Source organism: Trichosurus vulpecula, chromosome 5 (genome assembly GCF_011100635.1).
Source record: "Trichosurus vulpecula isolate mTriVul1 chromosome 5, mTriVul1.pri, whole genome shotgun sequence".
In the NCBI taxonomy this organism is placed as follows: Eukaryota; Metazoa; Chordata; class Mammalia; order Diprotodontia; family Phalangeridae; genus Trichosurus; species Trichosurus vulpecula.
The window spans coordinates 151,971,217-151,992,213 of record NC_050577.1 but is presented as its reverse complement, the minus strand read 5'-3'; the positions used below and the strand labels follow the sequence as shown (position 1 = coordinate 151,992,213).

General features: G+C 34.4%; 1 protein-coding gene across 2 annotated transcripts in view; it reads right to left on the bottom strand.

Annotated features, from left to right (window-relative positions):
• Positions 1 to 3,281: 3,281 nt before the first annotated feature.
• The window catches only part of PTPN12 (protein tyrosine phosphatase non-receptor type 12), a 97,720-nt gene continuing 80,004 nt past the window's right edge, over positions 3,282 to 20,997 (bottom strand). For both annotated transcript variants that reach the window (XM_036760301.1, XM_036760300.1), the window contains 6 exons: positions 11,705 to 12,678; positions 8,168 to 8,245; positions 7,114 to 7,184; positions 6,194 to 6,224; positions 4,305 to 4,415; positions 3,282 to 3,746 (listed from right to left, as the gene is read on the bottom strand). In XM_036760301.1, coding sequence (XP_036616196.1) covers positions 3,685 to 3,746; positions 4,305 to 4,415; positions 6,194 to 6,224; positions 7,114 to 7,184; positions 8,168 to 8,245; positions 11,705 to 12,678 — 1,327 coding nt within the window. In that variant the 3' untranslated portion in view covers positions 3,282 to 3,684. The remainder of the gene's footprint in view (positions 3,747 to 4,304; positions 4,416 to 6,193; positions 6,225 to 7,113; positions 7,185 to 8,167; positions 8,246 to 11,704; positions 12,679 to 20,997) is intronic.

Here is a 20,997-nt window from a genome sequence, read left to right as displayed (position 1 = left end):
GCTACATGGTAGAAATACTGACTCGGGTTAAGGGACCAAGGTTCAGATCTTTTCTGTTATGTATGTACTACCTATATAATCTTTGGGCATATCATTTAACTTTCTTGGACCTTAGTTTCCTCATCTGTAAAATGAGGTCAGGACTAAATGGCTTCTGAGGTTCCTTTCAGCTCTATATCTATGATACTATAACCTCATGAAGATTACAGTCAAATAGGGGGATATGATTAACACAAGCAAACATAGTACCACTTATTACATGCTGAGAGCATCAAGAAAGTGATGCCCTTCATGGTGAAAATGATATTTAGGGTACGACTTTATGCTCATGTAGGAATTGAACAGAACTGAATTCAAATATGACCTCAAACACTTCCCCCCTGTGTGACCCTGGGAAAGTCATTTAACTTAGGTCTCAGTTTTCTTATCTGTAAAATGGGAATAACAATAATAGCACCTAAAATCCAGGTGTGATGCTCAAATGAGATAACAATTATAAAGCACTTAGCACTGGTATACAGTGCCTGGCATACAGCAAGCTCTATAAAAATATTAGCTATCATAATCATCATCATCATTACCTTTCTGAATACTCAGAGGTCTTTTCCCTTAGGCTGATTATATAGAACAATCCAAGTACTGTTTTTAACTAATTTTCAAAAACTTGTATCTTTCTGTATTTTACATTGTATGCATACAGAGAATAAGTTAAAGGAAATACATCAAAACATAGTTCATATTTTAAAACTTGATATATTTTGTACACCTAGGCCTCAGAGAATGGCTCCTGAGATTATGCTAAAAATCTTTGTATAGAGTTTTTGCATCTTTCTATTTGCCAAAACATGAAATTCTGGCTTGTGAGAATTATGTAACAAAAGCCCAGAATTAGAAAAGAGAAACTGAAAATTAACTTGGACCTATTTTTTTAAAAAAGCAAATATTCTTGTTGCATTTCATTGTAACAAAACTGAATTTTTAATGCATGAATTAAATACTAACATTATAAGGTACTAGAAGGAAACATTTGGTTCAAAAATGAAAAAAAAAATAAGCTTCCTGAAACTTTTCAGGAACATGAATTAAAGACCTCTATAGTGAATACTAAAAGAGATGAATAACTACATGGATTTTATTATTTATCATTTATGACAACATATTAACGTGATAACTTTTAGGGCTATTTTTTAAAAAGATTATTCTAGTGGACTATCTTAAATATTTTTTAAGAATACAGATAAACTATTTTTAAAAAATTCCCATATGTATGCTAATTATTTCATACATTAATCCAATTATTATTCCATCCTACTATTAAAATCCTCTTAAAAGTACACAGACACCTTTGGACAAAAGCAAAACATGTAAGGAGGGACTATGTACACATTCTTGGCAAAAACACATGCTTAGTTCTGTTTTTGACTTAGGCTATAACTAATGTGTGTCTCCAATCTAAAATCCATGGTTTAACAAAACTCTAAATTAATTTTAAAATTCTATTACTCATCCACCAAGTTTGATATTTCTCCCATTGCCACGGAGTGACTACATGTTTGGTTCTGGGCAAGTCATTTAATCAACCTGAGCCTTGGTTTGTCTGTTAAATAAGCAACTGAATTATGGAATATTTAAGGTTCCTTCCAAGTACAAAATTCTGTGCCAACAGCAAAGACATCTCAAGTACCAAAAACAGCAATATACCTTACCTTGTTTTCCAAATACTAACTAGAAATTGAGGAGATAAAAATTTTACAAAAATGGAAAAAGTATTACACCTCCTCCCGTGTTGAAACCTATGACTGTCCAAAAGGTTCTTAACATGCTAAGGCTTGTTGTACCTGGCCCTCTGCCTTTCAGCTCGCCTCTAAGTGTTGTCTTCCCTCATTAGAATATAAGCTCCTTGACTGTCTTGCTTGCTGGTAGACAATTTCTATTCAAAGTCTGAAATCTTGGAGAGACACGTTTCCAAACTCATACATTTTCTTTCCTGAACTCTCTGGTCCAACCATATTGGCATTCTTTGTTCATCACTTGTAGTACTTCATTTCCATTATCTCCATGTCTTTGTAGTGGCTGACTTCTTGACAGTAGAGCACTTTCTCCTTTCCTCTGCCTCCTTCAAAACTCAATTCAAACACCAACTTGTACATGAAGCCTTTACTGAATTCCCACAACTATGAGTGCCCTCCCCACTTCTTAACTACCTTGTGTTATTCTGTATATACTTGTAAATATTTGTTATCATCCCTGACAGCCCATAAGCCTGAGAGGATAGATTGTTTCATTTTTTTGTCTTTTTATCTCCAGCAACTAGTATGGTGACTGGCACATAGGAAGAATTGAATAAATTTCTATTGATTCATTGAATATAAAAATCCCTGAGTAAACAAGCAACAACAAAAATCCAGTTGAGTCTAAATATGGAAGGATAAGTGATTTAAAATTTTTCTACCATAGAAAAGCCATCAACTTTTTTCACAGTGATCCCACTTTCTTTCCTCAAAGCCTCTATTCCACATTCTATATCTCTCCAATCTGTTCAATATGGGAACTATAAATCAAGAGAAAAGAAATCTCTTGAAAATAGCCAAACCTGATTCTAGCTCCTTCTCCAACTTTGGATATTTCAGTCAGTCCCTATGACATGAAGGCTAAATGGGAAGAATGCAATTAAAATAGGATTTCAATCCATGAAGAAAAAAAAGAAATAAAATTCCTACTAAAGGAACAAGGTCCCTCAGAAAGCTAAAATGATAATCAAGAGAGACAGAATTTGTAGAATTGGTTTTGTTTTTTACTGGCAGGTGACATATTCTAAAACATAGACATTTCGATAGTCTTCTAATCCCAGTTGAACTCAAATATTAAAGTAATACACATGAGCTAAGAGAATTCAATATTGTTCCAAGGCACTTACTGAATCTCTATAACTAGATGAAAACCAGGACAAATTAGGATCAACAAACAGTATATAATATAAAAATAACCTTTTGCTTACAATTTACAAAATGTATTATTACAATCTTTTATCTCTGCTAACCTGTAATGCTGGCAGCATGTGTCCAGCAATTTTAAAAATCAGAAACTATTTTCTAAAACATCAGGGCAAATAATTTACAAATAAGGTAGACAAAGATTTAGATCATGCAGAGATTCCTTACATCTTCTGTTAATATCTTATGATTGCAACTTTATCAAATTATATACCTACTTGCCCTGTACATATACAAAATAATGCATACATGATAAAACATTAGCAAAAGAGTCGTCCATAAACTCAATTTCTCATAAAAGTATTACTGTATTAACATGTCTACAAGCAGCGTGTAACAGGGTTAAGAGACATTAAGGCAATAATACTTGAAGTTACAAAATAAACCATATGTAATACTTCTTCCTAAGTGTACAATAAGGCAGAGTAGATGGTCCCGGCCCCCTCCCCCTCCCCAAATTAGAATGTAATACTGGACTCCACTGTTGCAAACTTGCAAATTCAAAATGGATGTACTATAAAAAGTGTATCCTTTGTAGGTAACAATCTACACTGCTCTTTTATCAACCACCCCCACCCACAATAACCCAACTTTTCTCTATTTTGAAGGGGAACTGAAATACTATAAATCTGGTTTTCAGTGGCACTTTGAATTTTCCAGTTTCATTTTATGTGTCCTTTGTCCCCTTGCATCATGTCCATTCTGATGGCGGATCTCTTGGTCCTTTGGGTTTTTCACAACGATTACCAAAACCTACAGTCAAAATATAGATAGAGTCATCTTTCAGAGTTTTGAAGCATATTATTTACAACCTTCTCACTCTATAGACATCTTTACCTTTAGGAACACAATTTTCCAAAAAGGAATTTTACATTAAAAAAAATTCTCAAACATTACAAATTTGTTTGGCAAATTAAAAATGCTTCATTTAATATCAGGAATAAAACCAACCCTGATACAACTTAACAAAAAATGATTATCTTTGACACTGCTTCAAAACTAAAGGAAAACTCTTTAAACAGTACATTGTACTTTAGTTTTTTATTCATTTTGATATGGTATATTCATTTAAGTATACTTTCATTTAATTTATTCCTTGATCAACTTGGCAACTACTCTTAGCTAGTATTCTATTAGAATTCATAAAATACTCTGAAGTTGAATTCACTGCTGATTTTATCTTAAGGAAATCCAAGAATTATGAAGAGTCTGGTCTTCTTTCTAGTATAACCATCTGCTGTTTAGTCATAAATTTGGGGACAACAGTAACCAGTGGCAGGTAAAAATAACATTGATTAATGGAATTATTACCAATATCTGTGGCTTCTGCTGGACTTTCTTCTGAAGTATGATCTTTGTTACTTAAAGTAGGGAGTAGACATTCTATATTAGTCTCTGTCTGATCACTCTCTAGAGGGTGATCTAAAAAACAAAAACAAAAATTAGCTATAATCATTTGTAACATTGAGAATTTAGAACTTTAATATAGACACTAAGACAGATATTGTTGAAATAACCAGGTAAGGGTTAAGTATACCTTCAACAACATGAATGTGTTTCTAAAAGTAATGTGAACAAGAAATGACTGTATATTTTTGATGGAAGCCAGTTGTATTATCCTTAAATTTTCCATTACATGGGTTTTCATTTTTGAAATTTTTCTTAAGTGGAGAAGGGGATACAAGTATGATACAACCAGAGCAACATGGAGCAAATAAAATAGCTGAGTTTAACAAGAATTTTAGGTTTCTGTAGCTGGAATGCTTAAACCACTTTATTTTGGGAGTATCTTCTTTGTAATCATCTTCTGAACTGTTCAGTTATTTTATGAAACAGTATGATACAATGGCTAAAGCAGTGGAGTCAAGTCTAAATACCTGGGTTTATATTTTATATACCACATGTGATCCTGGACAAGTTACAACTTATATAAATGGAGAGCTTTTCTCAGGTATTATCCAACTCTAAATTGTGGTTTTAAGTACTTAAAGGGAAAGGAATAAGCCCTGGACCTCTGACTTCATTGGCAGAGAGAACTTCCAGGTGAGAAAACTCTCGCTTATCAATGAAAGTCAGCACCTTATCTTCAACTTAAGTCTGAGATAGGGTTAAGTGACTTCCCTTAGGTGGCACAGTCAGAGGCACTTGAACCTAGGGCCTCCTGGTTTCTAGCCCAACTTTCTATCCAGTATGCCAAAGATTTTGTTTAAACACTTAAAACATGATGTAACTTTGACACAATGGTTCACACCACCAAAACAATTAAATAGAGTTGCATGAAAAATATAACCTATAAATATACTGGTCTGATAGTAAAGCTTGTGTTTTGCCTGTTTTGCCCCCCTAGATTTTGTGTTGAAACTGGTGTTGAATAAATGAATGTTACAGAATTAATATCCTGGGAGACGGTTCTGTTCTTCCAGAGATAATTCTGGTTCTGAACTACAAAATATCTGAGAAGACAGGATGAATATGTGGGATGATAGATGTGATTACTCTACTCTGAAATTGTATTTAATGCAATAGATCTTTGGCAAATACAGTCCAGGTTTGTACCCCAATATATCATAGTGCAGGATTTCTATACTGCTCCTTGACTTATATGGAGAATCTGCTTAAAGCTATATATTCCCTAGATATTAATTTTTAAAAATGTAAAACTTTACCTTTTAGAAAAATTAGTTTTTAGCAATATTAAGTTAACTTTTTTCATCTTTAAAATGAATTAGTAATGAACTAACTTTTATATCTAAAAGGAAACATTAATTATGAGGACTTATCCCCAAAAAGGTCAATTTTAGCAAATTGAATAGAGTGCTAAAATGCATAATTTTAATGTTAAAAAACAATGAACATGTTATTAAGCTGCAATGTCATGCATCAAAACACTTAATTACAATATGATTATAATCATTTTTGGCATGACAGTGAAATTACAGTTACAGTTCAATGGTATTATAAATATGTAAATAAATAAATCAGGATGATGTATAATATATATTAGATTGACTTAATTATGACAAATTCATTTGAGTCACACCAAATAAGATAACCTGGATGGACTGAAAGTGCAGTGATGAAATCATGTCTCCATTGAAGTAGACAGCAAAATGTAACTCTAAAATCTAAAAAAATGGAATTCATCTACATTTTTCGTCAATGTAGAAAAAACAAAATGGAAAGAAAGCTTGATCACTTACCAAATGTTTTATTCTCAGTAGATATCAAGACCTGTTAAATAATCATTTGGAAACTTTTAACTTTTTATACACAAAAATAATGTAACAAAAAAATCAGGAGAAGTCGCTTGTATGCATCTATGAAACTTTAAATCTTTTTTATCTTAACTTTCCAAGTGATACTAAGGAGAACAATAGTGCTTCCAATGGAGTTTAAATAAAAATCATGAAACATGACATGCACATGGGTGAAAGAGAATTTACCTTCCCTTTTCCAAATAGGATGTAGAAAGATTGATATGGCTATCTCCCCAAAGCACACAGCAACTAGCTACCTATATCTTAGAACGAGGGCTTTAGCTACATTTCCTAGATAAGAAGACAGTCCAGGTGAGGGACAAAGTGGGTTACAGGGGAAGAAATGTCCTGTGTAGACTATACTATGATAGAAGAGTATTGTTACGCACGCGCATGCCCCAACTGTCACGAAAATCGGAACCTCAGTGGGTAGCCAAGAAAGAGGATGAAACCAAATTAAGTTCATTCTTCCATTTCACTGAATCCTTACCTATTGGCTCTCAATGTTCATTCTGGAACATTATGCTTATTAACTATTATTCACATCTTACAAGGATCAAATCTAATTTCTGATAAAAGTACAATGTGTGTGAAAGGTAAAATGCAATTATTTGTTATCTGTAATTCATGTTTGCCTTTTCATTTTCACTTCAGGGAACAAATCTTTTACTCAGCTGAAAATTTAGAAACAAATGCTTTTTTTGTGGAGCTTGTTTAAAACATAGTGCTAATAATGCTAATTTATAAATTATAACCTGCAGATCTACATTTAAGTAATGCCAAAAATCACCTCTAAAAATATAAATTAAAGAGCAAAACTTTCTGAAAAGCAGATTCTTCCATTCCCAAAATGAAACTCTTACTTCAGATTTTTTTCGTTCAGATTGCTCTTCGGTGTGAAGTTCATTCCACTCAGCAGACCTTACAGATGTGTCTGAGAAAAATGGATTCTTATGATCAAAATTCAAACTCTTTGAACATAAAATTCTTTATATTTCAGTAATATATACAAAAACAGACCATTTACGGTACAAACATTTTAGAATGCTGACTATAAACTGCATATATACTATGTTTAAACAATTTCCAGTACATACATACACATACATATCTGATAACATTTCCTAAACCAAATTAATTATTAAAGCTAATAAACTCAACGATCCCTAAATTATAAGATGCAAAGCTGGCCAGATGTTTAGAATAAAACATTTTTTTGCAAGCATTGCAGGCACTAGAGAGTCAATAAAATATCAAAAATATTACTGAAATACAGATGTAAAGCAAATTAGAAAAGTAAATTCCAGTAATTAAGGAAGCCAATAAAAATATGCAGTTGTATTGTTAGTGTCATTTTTCTTAGCTTAAAGAGTGAACAATAAACCTTAGAGTTTAAAGGACTTACATCATAATTAAAAGTTTCTTTATGTTAATGAGAACATAATATAAATGTCATTAAGTGTAACTTGACAGTTTTGAAGTTTCTAATTTCTTTAAGAATATTTATCTCCAGGAAATAACTTACACATTTGCCCAGTTATTGCTCTCTCAAAATGAAAAGCTAAATTTAGTTAAAATATAAAGTCATCAATCAGGCACACCGCAGGAAACAAAAATATTACATTGAATTTTAGTTCTGGCAACTCCAGTGGTTTTATAAATAAAAAAGACCAATGCCTATTGCCCTAAATAAAATTGTTTCATGGAAATACCAGTTGTTTGAAAAAAAAATTTAATCTAAAAGTTACATTAATAAAAATTTTCTTTATACTTAACTATGTTATTTACAATGCTTTTAAGTTACAGCTTTTAAAATATTTTTAAAATTCAGAGTTTAAATAATGCATTGAGGAGACATCTAAATATTAAAATATTTCATCAATAACTACAAAATGTAATGGTATAAAAGAAACTCACTATGATCACTTGCTAATACAAAAGATTCAGGAGTTCTTTCAGGTAGTGGGGGAGGCAGCTCTTCACTAATATCAACATCTAAATTAAATACACATGATTAAGAATGAAATTAAATGTCATTTAAACAGAATGAAAATTTTCTTACATTCATTTCAATTACTGCAACATAGATTTAATAGCTTTTCAAAGAAACAAAAAGTAAAACTGCAAAAATAGCATAATTGATTTATTCCTTAACACATTTTTACCATCCATTCTGAGAAAGCCGAACACCAAAATGAAAAGCAATATGAACTGCATCTAAGAATGTATTTTTTAACAACAGAACTCTCCCACAAATTTTCCCTGAAGCCCTAGAGCAGGGGTAGGGAACCTGTGGCCTCGAGGCCACACATAGCCCTCTTAGGTCTTCAAGGGCAGCCCTTTGACTGAATCCAAACTTCACATAACAAATTTGTTCCCCACTCCTGCCCTAGAGACAAAGCCTAAAAGTGTTCCCTTTTATATTAACTAGGACTGGCTCCCAGGATTCTCCTTAATAAAGAAAACAGGCAACCTATTTGCTAGAATTTCAGGGGATATTAGAAAAATTCCCATGTAAATTCTACAATTAAAGTTTCATTATTTAACTTAAGCCAAAAAGGTTTTTTTAATAGCTAAATTGCAAGACATTTATGAGGTAAAAAAAATTTATCAGTCATTTATACCTATGTCTCAGTGTGACTTAAAACAAATAAGACCACTCAGGATAGGGGAAATAAAGAGAGGCAGGAGAGAAGAGAGAACAAGGCTAAGAAAATGAGAAGCAGAAGGGCACAGTTATTTTGCCTTGGACTGCCCCATATGGATGGAGACACATACTCCAGCAGCAGCTCAGTAGGAGACATCACTGGATATAGTGGAGATTCACTGGACTTAACCTCCTTTTTATAAGTAATCCAGGAATACGCATGACATCTAAGAAAATAAGTGTTACTCTTACTATTCTAAAACCTTGGTTCTAATGACAGAAAACAAGGACAGGCTCACCACCAGATTATTCAGAGTTTTTTGTATTGTCTTTTGTCTACAAAGGCAATTTTAATAACCTGCCATGATTTTATTTTTTCTAGTAGTAGTGATGGCATATACCAGTGGTGTCAAACACAAGTAGAACAGTACAATAGGATCTCTAAGGCTGCAAACTGACTTCAAAAACCATATATATTAACATTATGTTTTAATGTATTTTCATTTTCTTAAATATTTCCCAATTACATTTTAATCTGGTCCCAGTCCTACAAGAGAGTATTGTGGGCTGCGATTTCTGGTTTATGCTGAGCCATCTATACACATTCTGGGAAGACCCGATGGAGTCACAACATGTAGGTCCAAATCCTGCCTCTCACACAATTTATTTATGCTTGAGCGGGTCACTTAGCTTTTCTCATATTCGGTTTCACCTGTAAAATGAGGGGAACTGGAATAAATGGCTTTTGGGGTTCCTTCCTGCTTTAGATCTACAATCCTGAGTTCCTCTGACCAGCACATTTGGAAGATAACCAGGATTAGAGGGGGATAGCCTCTGACTATATAACTAAGTAACCCAAGATCTTTATATCAGTAGTGTATATATTCTAGTCAAATTAGACTCATCAGTTAATATTGCACATAGATCCTGTAAGCTATCTTCCTAGAAACTTACTCCTTTGACATCCTTTGCTCTTAAAATAAACCAAAATTTATGTTAGATTATTTATCAACAGTTTTCTAAAAGAAAAATTAAGATGTCAGTTAAAAGTCTGTACAATACCCATAGGCATTTTCAAATAATATTCATTATGTAGTCCGCTAGAATGTGGCTTTGAGAAAATCTGACTAGAAGCCACTATTCTAAATTAAAATAGAAATTAGTAAAAATAGTTCCCAAAGACAATTAGCATTTAAATCACTTGGTTCTCTAGGACTATTGATCAGACAAGTCTCTTATAAAAAAGGATCCTTTAGAATTGCCACTATGTCAAAGGTAGCTAATAGTAATTATGATACTGACATTTATATATAAGGTTGTATAGATCTAAGGTTTGCAAAAGACTTTCAATTTTATCTTATTTTATCCTCACAACAACCTTGAGAGGTAGACACTATTATTACTCTCATTTTATAGATGAGCAAACTGAGGTGGACAGATAGTAAATGATTTGCCAATGGACAAACAACTAGCAAGTGAAGTCAGGACTCCCTGACAATCCATGTCCAGTGAGAACACTACCTTGTCCACTGACAGGATATAAACAAGGTTTCTGACAGTAAACATTTTATAATTTTATCAGTGGCTCATCCAAGGCAATAAAACTATCATTAGCAATAGAGTAATGCTACCAACTACTGAGTGCTTTTTTGAACTCAAAAGTATGTTTCAGATAAATGCTTTGTTAATGTTAATTGTTAATGCTAATGTTATGTTAAGGTAATGTTGATGTAAAGCTTAAAAAAAGAATAGTGCTTAAGATTTCATCTATTCTTTTTGCATAAAAGTTATTCAAAGACAATCCACTCCTTAAATGGGTATTGTGGGTAACAATTCCTTTCATACATTCTCCCCAAATCCTTTTTTTTCAAACAAGGGCAAAAATGAGTAGAATAATTTCCCAAGTATAAAAAACACAAGATACATTTTTGGGGCTGATATAAACACAGTATGCAGTTAGTTTGGGAATCATTTTTCAAGATCTAGTAGTAAATGGGGAGAGGAAGGCATTTAAAATATGAAATGATACTAAGTTGATAGTGTGGCAACTGTCATTAGAACATTAGTACATAGTACATAGAACTACGTACAATGGTCCAATGAACGTAGGCTTCATTTTCCAAAAAATCTGGCTTACAAAGAACCTTGGTTCTTTAGGCTAAGAATTGGTTTAAAGTTTTTAAAATATTCCTGTTTTCTTCTTTCATCTGTAAAGCTCTGTCCTAGTATATGACTGTTTGTTCCAATATGGTATATATCATTACCCTTCAGATTATATGTGATTGCTACAACTGACAAGCATCACTAGCTCAATATGCACGAATAGACAAATGTGACACATCCTTCAGTTTAACTAGTTACAAAGCCCAGAGATGTTGAAAACGAAACTTCTTGGTTTTAACTCAAAGCTGAAAGATTTGGTATTAGCTGATAACATTCTTAGTGTGAAATTTTATTAATGATAAAAGAGGAATCTGAGAAGTTATTAACTATTATTAGAAACAGTGGCGATATGAAGTGGACAGTTAAGTTATTCCAGGCAGTGGATTTCAATAGTGTTTTGAATCGCAGTGTCCCTTCCCCACAATATTTGTGGCTACAATATATAAAATATCCATAATTTTGTCATCTGCTGTCATTTGTGACTTACACCGGTCTAACAACCAAAATGCATTTTCAAATGTTAAGTGCTAAAAATCTTGTGATTTAGGCTATGAAATTTAGAAAAAAAAAAATTTTTAACTCAAAGGTTTATTATCTTTATATCATACTTTGAGATCCATTGGGTGAAGCCGAAGAAAACCTACCTTTTTCAGCCCCTGAACATATTGTAACGGGTACATCATGTCTAGCAATGGACATTGGTAATACTTTTCTAGTAGAAATGTTTTCAGTGCTAGTGGCAGTAGAAACTGTAGCACTTGCTGTTGAAATATTAGTCACATTCTTAGGCATGGCTCCATCACAGTTCCCTTCATCACTGTCAGAATCATCAGAGTGAAGAGGGTTAGTAAAACTGAGGGGTGCTCTAACTAAAGATGTATTACTATCATGATCCACAAGACTGCTGGCTTCTACATGTAATGAGGGGCTTGGTGTTAGAGAAACAGTTTTAGTAGCCTGACATTGGTTATCTGAGACTTTGCTCTCAGACTCATCGGGAATAGGCAGTGCATTTTCAGGACCATGTAATGGCCATATAACATGTCCTTTCTCTTTAAGAGGCAAACAATCTGGTCTTGGTGGGGTATCAGAACTTTTCTGCATTCCTTCTTGTGTAATTACTGAGACTTTGCTAGATGGTGATACACCACAGTCCACACAAGAGTTTTGAGAAACATCTTCAGTTAAATCCCCTGAACTTGGTTCCTGTGACTTTGAGAGTTTTTCAGTTGCACAGGGTGATACAGATTTAATCTTAATTGCATGTCCTCTATTCAAGAGTGTATTTCCATCAAAACTTTTTGGTCCCTCCTGTAGGGGAACCTTTTTAATTTCAAAACTCAAGTTTCGTTCCAGTTTCTTCTCCATATGTTCAACTATTGATTCATTCTTCCCTGGAAGTTCTGTTGATTTATTATAATTTTTATTGAGGTCTGGTGACTGCTGTTCTGATGAAACTATATGCAACACCGGCTTTGGATGGTATCTGTCATTGTCTTGCCATACTGTAGTAACTGTTGGATAGGCTGAAGGAGGAGAAGGTGTCAAGATGGGTGGTACAGGGTGAGGTTCTGGAGGCTGTAATATTTCTTCTTTAGCATCTCCTTCGACAAGGCAACTGAGAAAAAAATAGATGACATTAAATTTCTCAAGCATGAGTCTGTGAAATTTGTAATGACAATCATTTAGCGATAGTAACTTACATTTACATAGTAGCACTCTGAATCTATAACATGCTTTCACAGCCATTATATCTCATTCAATTCTTACAGCTAACTTGGTTGGAATGTGCTATTACATAATTATTTTTTCCATTTTCCAGAAAAGGAAACATGTTAAGTGACAAAGCTATCAAGTGACATAACTGAAATCTGAATCTAAATTGTCTGACTCCCAAGGTCAAGCAGTGCTCTTTCCAATACATAATTCTGACAGCTAGTGTGCGCTGACTCGCTGACACTCTCTCTCTTTCTCATACACACACACACACACACACACACACACACACACACACACACACACACTCACTCAGTCCCTTTCCTTTCCTTCCCCCCCTCTTTCCCTCTAATACCTTCGCTTGATCCTCACACCACCTCAACTTGCCTTCTATGTCTCGTAAATGCCTAGAAAATCTTATTTATACCCTTGCCTTTATGGCCTCCTTCCCTTACCTCTGTACACCTTATAATTCCCCCTGAACCGTTCCCACCCTTTCTACCTTCTCTATTACTGTAGAACGCAATATCATCCTCTTCGTGCCCCTGATTCACAACCTAGCTTTTGTCTTGGATTCCTCACTATTTCTCACCCCCTCCACATGCAAGCTGTTGCCAAGACCTATTGATTTCACGTTTGCACCATCTCCCATATATGCTCCATTCCCTCCTCTGTCACTGCCACCATTCTAGTTCTGGCTCTCATCAATTAATGCCTAGATTACTGTAATAGCCACTGGCGGGTTTGTCTACCTAAAGGCTTTCCTTGCTCCAATTCATCCTCCATTCAGCCACTAAAGTAATTTTCCTAAAGTGCAAATTTGATCATGTTACCTCCCTACTCAAACTCCAGTGGCTCCCTTGTGCTTCAAGGATCAAATACAAAATCCTCTTTAGCACTCAAAACCCTTCATAACCTAGCCCCCTCCTACCTTTCAAGTCTTCTTACACCTTACTCCCCAATATGTACTCTTCAGTCCAGTGACCTCCTCGCTGTTCCGTAATTAAGACACTCCCATCTCTTGGCTTTGGGCATATTCTCAGGCTGTCTCCTGTGCTTATCACACCCTCATTCTCTGTGCTGTCTAGTGACCTCCCTGGTTTCCTTTAAGACCCTATGGAGGGAGGCAGAGCCAAGACAGCAGAGAAAAAGCAGCCACTCTCTTGAGCTCTCTCCCCAACCTCCAAACACCTTTAAGTAATCCATATAACAATTCCTGAAGCAGCAGAACTCACAGAAGGATGGGGTGAAATAATTTTCCAGCCAAAGACAACTTAGAAGATCTGCAGGAAAGGTCTGTCACACCTGGGTGAGGGTGGAACACAGTCTAGCAAAGGCCATGTCAGCACAGACCCAGCCTCAGCAAACTAGGAGCAGGCCTTAGGAGTCACTTCCATTCCATAGAATACCTGCTTCCAGAACTCTCAGCCCACAGACAGTAAGAGAGTCAAACAATTGGTCAGAAGGAGATTATGAGGATCTCTTTGCAAGCACTGGGGCAGGACTCTGTTGCGTGGCCCATACTTGGATCTGGGTTGCAGTCTCAGAGAGGAGGAGCACTAGCATACCAGAGCTTGGTTGGGCACAGACCAGAGCACAGGCCAGGAGAAAAGTAAATACAACTCTCCTTAGACCATACCACCTTGGAAGAACTGAAAACTTAGAAGTCTCAGAAGTATCTCAGAACACAGCTACACAAAACCCCCAAAGCTTGGGACAGTGCACCCTCCACCCTGAAAGCAGAGCCATACTTTAACAAAGAGTTAAAAATCAAGTAATAGGCTAGAAAAATGAGCAAACAGAAAAAAAAATTCTGACCATATAAAGTTACTATGGTGACAAGTGAGATCAAAACACATACTCAGAAAAGATAACAAAGTCAAAACTTCAAAGAAAAATATGAACTGATTTCAGGCCATAAAGAGCTCAAAAAGGATTTTGAGAATTCATTAAGAGAGGTAGAGGAAAAATTTGTTAAAAAAAAAAATGAGAATGATTCAAGAAAATCATGAAAAATGAGTCAACAGTTTGGTTAAAGGAGACACAAAAAATACTGAAGAAAATAACACCTTAAAAAACAGAATAGACCACATGGTGAAAAAAGGTACAAAAAGCCAATGAGGATAAAATGCCTTAAAAAGCAGAACTGGCCAAATGGAAAAAGAGGCACAAATTTACTGAAGAAAAAAAACTCCTTAAAAAGTAGAATTGGCCAAATGTAAAAGGAAGCACAAAAACTCACTGAGGAAAATTATTCCTTAAAAATAAGAATCAAAAAGAAGCTAATGACTTTATGAGAAATCAATAAACAATAAAATCAAAAGTAAAAAAAAAAGTAAGGCAGTGTGAATTATCTCACTGGAAAAACAACTGACCTAGAAATAGATTCAGGAGAGATAATTTTAAAATTATCAGACTACTTGAAAATCATGATCAAAAAAAGAACCTACACATCAAGTTTCAAGCAATCATTAAGGAAAACTGCTGATATTCTAGAACCAGAGATTAAAAAAGAAATTCAAAGAATCAACCAATCACCTTCTTTAAGAACTCAAAAGGAAAACTCCCAGGAATATTACAGCCAAATTCCTGGGCTCCCAGATCAAGGAAAAAACATCGCAAGCAACTAGAAAGAAACAATCTAAGTAATTCAAGTATTATGGAGCCACAGTCTGGATAACACAAGATTTAACAGTTTCTACGTTAAAGGATCAGAGGGCTTGGAATATGATATTCCTGGGTGGCAAAGGAACTAGGATTACAATCAAGAATCACCTACCCAGCATAACTGCGTAGAATCCTTCAGGGGGTGGAACCTGACATTCAATAAAATAGAGGACTTTGAAACATTCTTGAAGACCAGAGCTGAAGAGAAAATCTGACTTTCTAATGCAAGACTCAAGAGAAGCCATAAAAAGGTAAATAGGAAAAGGATTACGGTTAAATTATTTACATTCCTACATGGGAAGATGATACTGGTAAGTCATACTTTCTCATTATTAGGGCAGTTAGAAAGAGTGTGTAACATAACTAGAGGGCAGAGATATGAGTTGAATATGAAGGAATATCTAAAAGAATAAAATTAAAGAGTGAGAGAGGAATGTACTGGGAGAAAAGGAAAAGGACAGGCAGAATCGGGTAAATTATCTCACATAAAAGAGGCAAGAAAAAGCTTTTATAGTGGAGGGGAAGATGGGGGAGGTGAGTGGGAGCAAGCGAACCTTACTCTCACCAGAACTGGCTCCAAGAAGGAATAACATACATACTCAATGGGGCATAGAAACCTATCTTATCCTACAGGAAAGTAATAGAGGAAGTGGGGAGTGGAGTGATAAAAGGGATGGCACACTGGGGGAGGGGGTAGTCAGAAGCAAAACCATGCATACCCTTTGACCTAGCAATACCATTACTAGGTCTGTATCGAAAAGAGATTAAAAAAGAAACAAAAAGGAAAAGGACCTATATGTAAAATAATATTTATAGCAGCTATTTTCTGGTGGCAAAGAATTGGAAATTGAGGGAATGCTCATCAACAGGAAGAGCTGAATGAACTATGGTATATGATGATGATGGAATACTATTGTGCCATAAGAAATGATGAGCAAGATGCTCTCAGAAAAACCTGGAAAGACTTACATGAGCTGATGCAAAGTGAAATGTACTGTGAACAAAGTAACAGCAATACTGTAAGATGATCAGCTGTGACTGACTTAGCTATTCTCAGCAGTACAGTGATGCAAGACAACTTGGAAGGACTTATGATGAATCCCTAGAGAAAGAACTGATGGTACCTGAATAAAGATTGAAGAGTACATTGTTTAACTATTTCTCTTGGGTTGTTTTTTTTTTTTTTTGGGGGGGGGGTCCTATGTTCTTTCACAACATGACTAATATTGACATATTTTACATGACTAAAAAAAAGGAATTCTACAATCCAAGGAATATTTCTTTAGAGTTGATTTCATGTAGCTGAGAAGATAATAGTCTTTTCTAAAAAAAAAAAAATGCCTAGGCCAAATAGTCTCTTTCCCTCCCTTGGGGATTTTTTAACTTGTGATTTTATAAAAGTATAGCCCTATAGATATGAGTTTAACTTCCACCAAAAAATGATGAATTATCGATGGCCTTCCTATTCTATCTCATCCTCATGTTTCATGCAGTCCAGTTTTGCCAATCAGAGTTGCAAGGGATTAGCTTATTAAAAAAAAGGCAAGGCTGTCCTGGATGATATCACCCTTAAAAGTTAAGTATAACCCATCTTCTCTTAGTAGCCATTAATAGCTGTCATTCTTAGACGTGTCCATACCTTTTCTGAAACCATTTACAATGTAACACAAAACAAAGAAAAATATAAAATAATTCTCAATGTTTGGTGAGCCCCTTCAAACTCTGCAGTGGTGGTGAAAAAATGATAGGAAAAGGGGCAGAAGGAAAAAAAAATTATACATTTTTAAAACAGTCAATAAACATTAACTTAGGTGTTTGTCAAAAAAAAAAACAAAAAAACTCACCCTACCATATCCAATCAATTACCAAGTCTTGCTAATTCTAACTTGATAACTTTATCTCTATCCACTTTTCCATTTTCCCCATGGCTGCTACCCTAGTTCAGGTCATCATCAATTCTAGTCTGGATTATTGCAATAGTCTCCTGCCTTTCCAATTCCACTCTCCACACAGCTACCAAACTGATGTGGCTAAAGCACAAGTCTGACCATGACATCCCCCTGTTCCTCCAGTGAGGCTCCTTCCAAGGACAAGATGCCAACTTATCTGCTGGGAGTTTATTACATTCTAGCTAAACGAGCCTACTTGCTGTCTTTTGTAACTGATATTCCATTCCTATATTTCTGTGCCTTTGTAAGAGAATGTCCCCCATGCCTGTGACCTACTCTCATCTCTGCCTCAGAATCCATAGCTTCCTTCAAAACTAATTTCCTGCACTTTCAGAGTCTTGCAGCACTTAACACCCTATTACTTTGTATGTATTTTCTATTTGTTTTTATGTTTACAGGCTGTTCTCCTCTCCTCCAAAAAGAAAGAAGCTCCTAAGGGGAGGAAATGTTTTGTTTGTCTTTGTCTCCATAGAACCCAGCAGAGCTCCACTCTTAGTAGATGCTTGCTGATTTATGGATTTACCCTATGTTTATTTGAGGGTTCAGAGGAGACAGAAGCAGGATATGTGAAATGAAAATGTTAAATATAAGATATTCTAGAAAAAAATCTGTACAGAAGGTTTGTGCTTTCATAAGTAATTCTTTCTCTTTTGCTCATATTTGATGATGTTTATCGAGTACAGAATTACGAAATAAAATGTGAAAAAAATTCTTTTTTATTTCCCATTTGAGTGGTGGTTTTAAACTAAAATGCTGAAGTTTTTTTATGCTTTTCTTTCTTAATTTTTGGTCTGATAAGCAGAATTTAAAACCTTTATTCTTTTGTCATTCTCAATGCATAATGTCTTTACTTGATCTAATATGTCCAATTATCCAGCTTATTACTATGATATATAGAATCATCAGGAAATCAATCATCCATTCCAAAAGTCTCTTTACGTTTTTCCATGCTCTAAAGAATGGCATGAGGAAGACCATCCAAAGCTTATAAATATAGAAGGGCTGAATACCTTATTTTAAACCTCCTCTTCCTCCAGAAGAAAATCACCCAATACCTTTTTTTTCATTTCCAAAGTTAATTTTCAATATTAAATTGAAATAAGAAAAACATCTAGTTTACAACATTTAAAGAAAATTAAGACTGTTTTAGAGAATGCTTATATTTTTATTCCACATAAACATACACACCATCAAGCTCAGTCATCCCACAAGATGGTAAAATATTAATTTATTGTACAAGATACCTGACATCAGTCCACACAAAACACTCAGGCTGTTCATTAATAAGAGTGACCCTGTATGTTTTTATAGGACTTATTATTTAAAAGACAACCACAAAAGGAACTGTTTTGTTCACTAAATTCTCAATTTGTTCTACAAACCTTGCCTTGACTTATCTTTTACCAGCGCTGAATATGTATTTTTAAAGGGAGATGTGATAGAATAGACACCGAAGACCTCACAGAGTATTAGCTCATTTTAGCAAAGAGCAGGGTCAAGTAGGAGAATACATGTGTGGTTATAGGAATGGAGTTTAGGGTAATGCTAGTGTCAGGTAAAACTAGGATTATACAGACCCAAGTGATATTTTTCAAATTGGAACATTTATTTGCATGTATAAAATTTTCCTGTCTCTTGAGCTAACAAGCCTTACTTTCAGGTCATATCTTGTGTTTCTAGAATGTAAATCTTACAACAATTGTTGGCAGGAATTTGTATTAAATCCTTTAAAAGTCTTTATCCAATTATCCAGGTCTATTTACTCTTCACTCAATTCTTCTACACACTGAATATATTCTCAGTAACAAAACAATGTTCATATACTCTGATTTTTTAAATCATTTAATTTTGTAAATCACAATTCTCACAGTTGAAAGATTTGCAAGTCAGCTTTTTGTATGAAATTTGTCTTGCTCTTATTAATTCTAAATGTTCTTTGTCTAAATGATGGTATTCATACTTAGTTTAAAAATGTATCAAAACCCGTCTAGTAACGTTTCCATTTATTTCACATTTCTATTTAGATATAATATATTCTATTTTCCCTTTATTTCAATCCCCAATCTTCTTTACTCAGTGTGATTTTTTTTTCTGCTCCATATCCTCAAAGAATGGCACCTTCTCTATAACTTAATAGTCTTAGAGAGTTGGCTGAGACACGGGGAGGCTAAGTGATTTACCCAGGGTCACAGAGCCACCATAAGTCAGGAGGATACCTGACTACAAGTCTTTAGGACTCCAAGGTTAACTTTCTATGCAGACATACTCTAATGCTAATGAGAAGGAATGTTCAGAAACATTATCTACAATTTGTATACAAGTTGAATATGTCTTGACACAATACTGACATGATAACCTCTCAAAGAATTAAGATTTGGGGATTCTAAGTTTTACCTTTAAAGAAGAGACAATGATAGGCATGTTTATAATAGATTAAATCTGATAAAGCAAACTGTTAAATCAAGGAAGTACACTCTGTACATCTATAGTAGTCAGTCTGGAAATTAAATCAGAACACAGAATCTGGAAGAGATAGTTTAGCCTTGGTAAAAAAAATTAGTTTCTTTAAGCTTGAATCCAGGATCTTGGCATCTGTAGTGATTGCAGATACTACACTACAGAAGGTACTAAAGGTACTGACATGCCACCATGGGAGTGTAAAGGGGGAGCAGGGGGAGAAGAGAATGTTACGTTTCAAAGCAAAGACATCTACAATCCATGACAATTAGCAGTTTTGCATGAAAATAAAACTTGTGTGCACTCTGAAGCAATGATTATGATTATTTTTTTGTTCTATTAAAATACTTCATTATAAAAATTTAGTGTACTTTTTTAATCACAGTATAGGGGGGTGAAACAATTTAGCCATGGTATATTGAATATTAAAGACCTGAGAATGAGATAAAAACCTTTTATTTACTTTTAAAACCAGTAATAAGCCAAGCTAATTTGCATATTAAAGTAAAAAGGGAAAAAAGAAGTTGTCATTTAAGTGGGAACTAGCCCTAGCTGGTAACCAAAAGAAAAATCCTCACCTAAACCACTCTATATAGCAAATTATTAGATTTTATTATTAAATAAGAGTGCAGATGTCAGGTTCATGTAATATACTTAGGATATGACTAAAATAGATGGAGTTCTGCTGTATTCATCTAAATAATAAAACAACATTAAGCATCACACAAGTAGACAGGCTGTCTGATGTGGGTATCGGTCTTCCATCATTTTGTTTGGTATCAGTCTTCATCGCGTAAGCATCAGATTATGTTTAGTCATAAAGTAGCAAAGATATACTGGTTGAATTTGTAAGAGGATAAATTACAAGTTATAAAACATTCCTAAATTAAGGATGCTAAAAAATGCCCACTAGAAATAAAAGAATAATAAAATGAGTTAACATCTTAAACTATGTTTAATTAGCTAAATCATAAAAAACTCCTTTGTTCTTTATTTGGTTTACAAAATGTACTTAGGTTGTTTTAGAGATATGAAATTTTCCCCCTAATATTATAGTTAAGAGACAGTTATGTGTTACAGCAACATACAAATGCCCTAACCTTAATTCTAGTTAAATAGTAAAAGCCATAATTTAATTCAGGTTTTTT